At 37.3% G+C, this 9003-nt stretch overlaps 2 protein-coding genes across 2 annotated transcripts; both read left to right on the top strand.

Annotated features, from left to right (window-relative positions):
* Window positions 1–142: 142 nt before the first annotated feature.
* Window positions 143–4556, top strand: LOC113336923 (protoheme IX farnesyltransferase, mitochondrial-like). Its single transcript, XM_026582634.1, has 7 exons — window positions 143–643; window positions 1533–1662; window positions 1850–1987; window positions 2099–2232; window positions 2676–2801; window positions 3127–3230; window positions 3923–4556. Exons 1-7 carry the CDS (start codon window positions 246–248, stop codon window positions 4282–4284), a joined length of 1392 nt encoding a protein of 463 aa, XP_026438419.1. The 5' UTR covers window positions 143–245; the 3' UTR covers window positions 4285–4556.
* A 660-nt stretch (window positions 4557–5216) lies between these two features.
* On the top strand, window positions 5217–5894 carry LOC113336806. Its single transcript, XM_026582481.1, has one exon. It carries the CDS (start codon window positions 5217–5219, stop codon window positions 5892–5894), a length of 678 nt encoding a protein of 225 aa, XP_026438266.1.
* The last annotated feature ends 3109 nt before the right edge of the window (window positions 5895–9003 follow it).

The raw sequence follows: 9003 nt of genomic DNA, 5'->3' as shown, positions 1-9003 counted from the left end.
GGAGACTAGAGAGTGTGTAGATAAGTGAGGTGAATGATGACTAGACTTCGACCCACACCGATTTAACCGAGTACGACTTCCCGATTTAAGGGTAAAATGGTAACATGGAGCTGCTGTATACGCCCCCTTCTCCTATAGGCCCTATGCACACCGGACCGATCATTTACCTGGTAGAAAATGGTTTTTTTTCTCTGATTCTGAATAATCTTCTCATGTTTTAGGTTCAGGGTTCAGAGAGAGTAACCATGTGGAGAAGAAATTCCCTATCATCAAAACTTCTCTACCTATCAAACCGTAATCAGAATCATAATTTTCAATACCCAGATTCTCTTCTTCGTTCTGCAGTGATTTTCAATGGTTATGAAGTTCGAGCAGGAGTCTCACAGACTCAACTTCACTCATCCAGTGGGGAATTCCCAGTCTATTCTCTAAATTCATTGAAATCAGGGCTCGAGAAATCTGATGCAAATAGAGCTTTAAGGCTTTTATCTTCGTCATCAGCAGCAACAGCAGCAGATGTTGTTGGACCTTCTTTAGCTGCTACAACTACTGCTACTGCAACCTTGATAAAAGCTGGAGATGTTGCTGAGGTGGTTAGACATTATGGGCGTTGCTATTGGGAATTATCTAAAGCTCGGCTCAGGTTGGGTTTAGAAAAAATGTTGGATTTTTTAAATGAATTTAGGGTTTCATTTTAAGATTCCAGATTAGGTTGTTTGTTTGATTGATACTGGTTAATCTGTATAGATTTTCATTTGAATTTTAAACTTGATTCTTGCTTTAGCGTAGTAAATTGATCAAACTCATAGAATTAGTGGAGAACTACATTCCCCCATTTCCATACTGTTGGTAAGAAAGAAGAAGTCAAATTTGGTTTTAATTCAATGGCCTGGATACATGTTGATAGCTTATACTCCCTGCCTATCTTTTAGAGACGGAGGTAGTATTACAGTGACTAAGGTAAATATAGAAACTAGGTTGGTGATAAACAAGTGCAACCCAATCAGCGAACAAATGAAATTTCACGGCGGTTTCCCTTATTATTCCTTTCGGGCTAAAGTATGGCCCGTGAAAACATTTATCATCAAATGAGAAGAAATGAGTCTCAAATTTTATTATATGTATTGGAAATGAGAAACAAAAGTTTTACACCGTTCTAGTTACTTGAAGATTAGAAGTAAAAGTTATAGCTTGGAAAACAACTGAGAAAGAAGTATGAGGCAAGAGGCATAATCAATCAGCCTTAAGATGTAAGCTCGATGAAAACTTAATTTGAAGTACGAATTGGGACAGCATATTTTTTGGTGCATTTTGAGTCTATGATTGTAGAATTTTGGTTCATTTTTTAGTCTATAATTGGAGAGTTTTCTGAAGGTTGGTGAAGTTCATGTCATTTACTGGCTTACAGAATTATTACGTGTTTTTAACTTTTGTTTGTAATGATATATTTGCACAAATGCATTGATGAAAGTTATCCTTTTGTTATATTTGAGGAACTGAATACGGTTTTCTTTTTTGCATTTTCATTGTAGCATGCTGGTTGTGGCAACTTCTGGGGCGGGGTTTGTTCTTGGAAGTGGTGGTGCAATTGATATAGCTGGACTTTGCTTGACCTGTACTGGTACCATGATGGTTGCAGCATCTGCAAACTCCTTGAATCAGGTTAGCATTTGAACTATGTGACGTATATCATATCTCCACTCCTCAATTGAGTAGCTAGTTCTCACATTATTGCCACTGAGGCAATCTTCTCTTACAGTTATCAGTTTGCACTTTTTGCACTTTGCTCTGAAGTTTATGGGTTTATCCTCAAGGAATATCTTGCTAAGTTTATCATTATAAAAAATAGGTATTTGAAATAAAAAACGATGCCAAAATGAAGAGAACGGCAAGAAGGCCGCTACCTTCTGGGCGAATTAGCCTCCCTCATGCCGCCATTTGGGCAACTACTGTCGGAGTAACAGGCACAGCTTTATTGGCATGCAAGGTACACTAATTTTGTTGTTTACAAATATGCTTTTGATTTACCTCTTTGTTAATTTCCCCTTACCCGAAGGTAAAATATGTTATGAAATCTTCCATGGCAAGGTTGTTGCAGGCAAATATGCTGACAGCAGGGCTCGCAGCCTCGACTCTTGGTCTTTATGCGTTTGTATATACTCCCTTAAAGCAAATACACCCAGTGAATACATGGGTTGGAGCTGTTGTTGGTGCTATTCCTCCACTCCTTGGGTAAGTACTTTTCTGGGTCCAAGCAAGCCTTCATGAACACAATCCTGCTCTAAGTTGAAATGTATTTCTCTTTTTAAATATTTGTCCTTAGGTTAAGAATACCTTCTCTTACATTGTAAAACTTGAATTTCATATTTTATTTTGTATGAGTTGTCCTCTGTCGGTAGACCTGGTAGATGATGCAAATTCCTTCTTTTATATACTTGATCATGCTTACAAGTAAATTACTTTATCTGATTTGTTCACATTCTTACCTGGGTTCTTAATCACTTTAACAAAAGTTGCATGATGTAGGGACATCCATATCTGGGATCATAGTAGGCTATAAATTGAAATTACTTTGTTACTAATCTTAATGAGATTTTGCTAATAGTGGTCTGAAATTTTCATCTTCTGGCTTCTTGAATCTTGCTTGCTCAAACCATTTTTGTTTGTTTTTTCAGGTGGACAGCAGCTGCAGGTCACGTCTCACTTGACGCGATGATTCTTCCAGCTGCCTTATACTTTTGGCAGTTGCCCCATTTTATGGCTCTCGCATACTTGTGCCGCAATGATTATGCCGCTGGGGGGTATTCATTCTTATTTTCCTGAAAACTTCAATATAATAGTAATATACTGTAGTGTGTTGATTAGTAGTAATGACATGATTCGGTTTGAATGTTTTCACATTTGATCCTTAGATATAGCTGACCTGTACATGTGCGTATTCCAAATGGTTGAGTTCCTGAATATAGTTTGCAGGGGTGCTCCTATAATAGTGGGTGCAATGTTGCTACTCGTGCATGTTGCATCACATGTTGGTTGAAAGATCAAATGTGTGAAACTTGAGTCTTATGTTGTAAACAGTTCAGGAATTTTACCTTCTCATGTCCTGGTATTTGTTCTTGTATTCAGGTTTAAGATGATATCTCTTGCTGATCCTTCTGGATGGAAAACATCTTGGGTATCTTTAAGGAATTGCCTGTATCTTCTTCCATTGGGGTACTTAGCCTATGATTGTGAGTTCTAATTCCCACTGCATAACACATCTAAATTCACCAGTTAATCATGTTAAGTTGCGAAGTATTTTTTTGCTGTTGTAGTCTTTTTAAGTTTTTATCCATTTTCCTTGCAAAGGACACGTAAGTAGACTTGTTTTTGTTCTAATCTATATGCACTGCCAAGGTAGGACGAGTCTTTTGTCGGTTGATTCTTAATGCACTCAGCTCAACACCTTATTTCTACTGCCAAATAAATCACCATACTGCCATTGCACATAACCATGTTCACAATCACCATCCTTACAATTGTTTCGGAACCTGAACTAATGCCGCATGTCAACCTGATTACTGCTTCCGCCGTTGACCTCCACAATCACATCAACAAACCATCTCTACACCATTGCCCCATGACCATGTCACCGCTGTACGATGTCGGTACTACTGATCTTGCTTCTGTGTAGTCTATCACGAAGTTATTCTTTCGGAGGTTGTATGATTTCCAATTTTGGGTTGTTAAGTGCGGCTTATTTTTGATATTTTGGTACATGTGACCCACAATTTGAGGACATTTGTTCTTGAGAATTCTTTAATCAATCTTATCCTTTAGTACTTATTTCTCAACTATTTCTGAGTGCATGATAATGATTATAATCAAGTTATGTAGATGATTGTTTCCGACTAAGCTTTGTGATGGACATAAACTTGTGCAGCGGGAGTTACTAGTGGGTGGTTTTGTCTTGAATCAACTCTGCTTACTCTATTTATGACTGCTGGTGCTGTTATGTTTGTTCGAGACCGCACTGCAAAGAATGCAAGGAGGATGTTTCACGGGAGCCTTTTGTATCTTCCCATATTTATGTCTGGAATGCTGTTCCACCGCGTCACTGAAAATCAGCAAACGCTTACGGCGACCACACCGGGTTTATTTACCACTGAAACCCAAGTGCAAAATAGTGAAGATGATCGGCACATTGTAATGCGACGGAACCAATCACGTGCACCGGTCGCATATGCTTCTATTGCTCCATTCCCTTTCTTGCCTGTTCCGATTTATGCTGATTCCGAGTTATGAGTCAATTTTTAAAGCATATTCTGCTCGATGCAGGAAAAAACAACCAATTTTTTTTCTCTGTTGTCAGAGCCCAATATAGAAGTTTTCGGTAATTTGTACACAGATTAGAGTCCTTTCTTACTAAGAAAAGGGTACCTGTAAAATAAATTCAAAATTTTTGTTTTCTTTTTTGATCATTTGGTTGTAATATCTAATAAGCACAAATCAGAATTCTCAAGTTTCAACTCATATTTTGAGTTGATTAAAGCATAAAAACTAAAGAATTTTCATGATTTGTGTTGTAAATTCTACATTTGGCTACTGCACACGACCTAGTTGCTGCATGATGTTTTGGAGTCGTAGCCAGTTGCTGCACGACCTTGCAAAATGGCTGTGCTACCTGCAAGTGTATATGGCCCGTATAGCATACCAGCCTTGAATAAATGGCATGTAAAGAGAACTTTCCCAAGTGCAGATTATGCTTACGTATGCACACCATTGACCATTGGTGCCTAGTGGACTCCGATGAAGCATTTGAGCAAGTTGTTAATTTCAGAGTTAAGTTTTGATCCGAATTTCAGAGTTAAGTTGGTTGGCTAAGTTTACCACGTATCTTAACTGACACGTATGAGTTAAGCAGTCCGTGATCCATGAATCCTAGCCAAATTCAAAGCTGCTAAGCCGTTACCGAAAAAAGATGGTGAAAATTAAAATACATCACCTTGCCAGCATGCAGTTTACCAAATACCAAAGAAAAACGAAACTAGAAAACAAAAAACACACTCATCAGCAGTAATTATCCAAATTCGAACCAGCAAGTTACTGACTTTGTTTTGATTATTAAACTCATTTTTAGACGACTCACTGTTGATGTGGTTTGGCCATATAATGCTGATCTTTATCCCCTAGTTTCACAGCATTCTTTTGCATCTTTGCACAAAAAAATAGTATCAATGGCAGATGAAGCAACAGAAGCTTGTGTCAAATGTGTCTACGGACTCATCACCTCGACGATACTTGCTTTCTTTTTCCTATGCATTGGTCCATCCAACCCCAAATTTTCTATCGAGAGATTATACGTTCCTTCGCTGGACGTACACTCGCACAATATCCAAGCCATCAACGCCAACACTATATCGTTCCGTATGGCATTTTGGAACACTATGTCGCTTAAGGAGACTTACTGTGATGATGTCAACGTGACGGTTTATTACGGCAAGAACTTAAGTTTACCGATTGCTACTACTACTATACCCGAATTTACGATCGATAGGAAAGGGATTTTCTATGATGGTGAGACAATTGAAACTGTTGATGTGCCTTGGGAGGATGCTAGATCGGTTGTCTCAAATGGAAGTACAGTCATGTTTCGAGTGAACTTGGTTACGAATATCAGGTATACCACTACTTTTGCAGCGTGTTTTATTACAGAGTATCTGTCGGGGTTATTTCCGTACACAAGAAGATACGGGATGAGGGTGGGAGCTTATATCGACGTCAATGACCATGGAAAGTCTACTGAGAAAATTAATTGGCTATCCTCTAAGGCTGCTCCAGTGCATGTTACCAACTGCGTTAGCGTTATTATTGTTGCATTATTAGTTCTACTGTTTACTACTATTTCTCTTTAATAACGTTGGAATAGTGCTGCTGCATTTATTGTGTGTTATTTTATCAACTGCATGTATTTGTGTTTCTTATTTTACTTTTTTTATTTACTAAGAATTGTAATTTTGTTTCTCTGTTAGTGTATTTCCAAAAATCATGGTAGAAAGTAGAGTGTTGGTAATGTGCGATGCGTCTGCATAAGTGAAAAATTAGGGAATAAATATATTGCAAATTAAGTTATTTTCACATCCCTACTGTAGTTATTTTGAAGAGATAGATAAAAAGTATCGTTACTAAGAAAATTGCTCTGTAAAAAGTAAAAAGATATTATATCTGGAAATCATAAATTAAGTTTGCCACCATGGCGCAACACGGTTATTTGCGCGTTGTGTCTTTGTACCGTGCTTTGTTTTTGACAAGAAAAGCAAAATATGACACAATACGGCTTATTTCTTGGCGCAACACAGCACGACATATATTATAGTATTTATGAATAAACGAAGAGAAGAATTTAATGCTTTTGAATTTTATGATTTATGTTAAAGTAACTTAGGCTGTTTTGTTGCAATAATGGGGCTTCAGTATTCTTACTTGCGGATTTAACGCTCAGCAAACAGGGAAACGTGGAGAGATGGCAGCTAAACTTAGGTTGTTTTGTTGTTCATTATCGTGTGCACTCAAGCTTCTCCCAGTAAAAAGGTCAACCGAATAAAGAACTGTCTTACTTATCTCGGCAGGACATGAAGTGGTGAAACATAGAATTTTTTGTTCCTTGTTAAATAACGTTTGCCAAGCTGGTGAAGTCCACTAGTAGCTAAAGGACGTGTCTCTACTTACTCCACTCATTTTTTGCATGAGTTATAAAGACGTCGCATCTTATTTCCTATAGAGGTCGAAAGAAAGCAAATGGTTTTAAGCACCATTCTTACATTGCTCATGAAGGCAGCATCTCTTCGAAATTGTGATTGTGGCGAATTGAGAAGGCCGTCAAGATTCTATGTTTCCGGCCTTTTTTTTTTTTTTGCATAACTTGTTATGCAGTTCAGAAACGGTTGCATAACACGTTATGCAGCTAGTTTTTTCTTAGTATTGAAACCAACAAACAATAAGGTTGCATAACTTGTCACGCACCTACAATAATATCTACATAACATGTTATGCAGTCGTGAAAATGGATGCATAACCTGTTATGCATCCGAAAATATGAATGCATCCGAAAATATGACTGCATAATGCATTATGCATCGAGAAAATTGTTGCACAATCTTTTACGCATCGAGAAAATAGATGCATAACTTGATATGCATCCGTAAATATAGATGCATACTGCATTATGCATCAATTGTTTTATGTACGCACTAAAATCAACCAAAACAATGGTTACATAACTTGTTATAGATGCATAACTTTGTTATGCAGATGTATAATTTGTTATGCAGTCGAGAAAATGGTTACATAATTCGTTATGTGTCTGCAGAATGTGTTATGCATCTTTTTTGGTGGCTGCATAGTGGTTATGTAGTCAGTTTTCGAAATTTTGCCTAGAATGATGATCACCTCCGATTTTTTCGTGAAAAACAAAAATTTGATATTGTTATTTGTACTCGTCGCGTATCTCTCTTAAAAAGATTTCCAACGATATAAAATTTGTAAATTCCCAGGCGCCGATTTTTAGATATGTTATATCCAAGTTGCGTTGCAAATTATACTCCTGATGCATAACCCGTCATGCGGATCTACAATCCGTCATGCAGACATTTTTAATAATTTTATATAATTATGGGTGTCACGGAAATAATTATGGGTGTCACGATACCTAAAATTAATTGTGGCCTGACAATGAAAATATTATTTTTTTCGGCCTGCGCGTATTTCTTTTCTTTTTCGGCATGCGCGTAAGTTTTCCTTTTCACTATCTGTAAATAGTCTTATTATTGTTGAGCTTGTTGATGCACTGGCCCTATGCGAACCCACACACTGAAGTCCCGAGTCCCTTTTCTTTTTCCCGCTTTGGGAAAATTTCCTACAGCATCACCAATACTCTCCCAGAAATCGAGTATAATAATTAAGGAATTAGGAAAAAAATTAGAGCGGGAAACAAAAGAAAATAAGTCCAAAAAACTGATTATCCATAAGTAGAAACTTGGTAGCTAGGGGTTAATTTGAAACAACTAGGCTCATGATGAACCCCAGAAGAAGCATTTATTATGAGAACCTGCAGGAAGGAAAATGCTAATAATGTGTTATTGATAGGCCATCAAAGTTTTCTCATACCATTATACTTCTCCTTTGCAACTATTTGAAAACTTCGATCTTTGGTTCTTCATCTTCCTCTCCTTCTTCGTTTGGGATTTTCACTTGTCTCAACTTTGGTATGTATGTTCTTCTTACTATCCTTTTTGGTGTGGTTAAAATCAATGTTCTTGACTGAATATACAGATTTTCCTGTTTAATTTTTTTCCCTTTTGACATTTCATTAATCTACAATGATATTGGGATAATTTGTACTACTAATTTTCATGAATACTACTAAATTGAGACATGACTCTTCAATCACGTTCACACTTCCCTGGAAACAGTTCTCATCACTTCAGTTATAGCATCAATTTCATCTTTCTTCTCAAACTACTCATACAAATTGTACTTCCGTATCTACTTCCTCTCTTCTCAGTTGGCGTCGAGAACACCAACTAGCCACTGCTAAATATCCCCATTACACAGCCATCAAACCATTGCTAGCAGCTGCAAACAACTTAAGCATAAGTGGTTCAGGCATTTACTCGAAAAGGTTGTATGCTATATTCCTCTTACTGTAGCTTCAACCTTCTATAGCTTCCAAACTCACCCAGATTCATTCTCTTGAATTAGAATTTTACAGTTCAATTTTGTTATATTTTTGAAATGTGTCCTAACCCCTTTGGAAGACGAACACCACAACTATTAATTCAACAACACAAAACCCATTCAATGCGTCTATATAATCAGTCACAGTAACGACTTGTTTCCAGCTGAACTTCAGCTGAAGAACAAGCTAAATCTCCTCCAAATCGTATCAACAAAACCCACTAAAATCACTGCAACATATCCCCTTTCTAAACACCTTCTAAAATCACTGTTAGGTTGGCGACAAAT

Source organism: Papaver somniferum, unplaced genomic scaffold (assembly GCF_003573695.1).
Source record: "Papaver somniferum cultivar HN1 unplaced genomic scaffold, ASM357369v1 unplaced-scaffold_154, whole genome shotgun sequence".
In the NCBI taxonomy this organism is placed as follows: Eukaryota; Viridiplantae; Streptophyta; class Magnoliopsida; order Ranunculales; family Papaveraceae; genus Papaver; species Papaver somniferum.
Note: the sequence above shows the minus strand (reverse complement) of the source record. Positions and strands in the feature narration are given on the sequence as shown.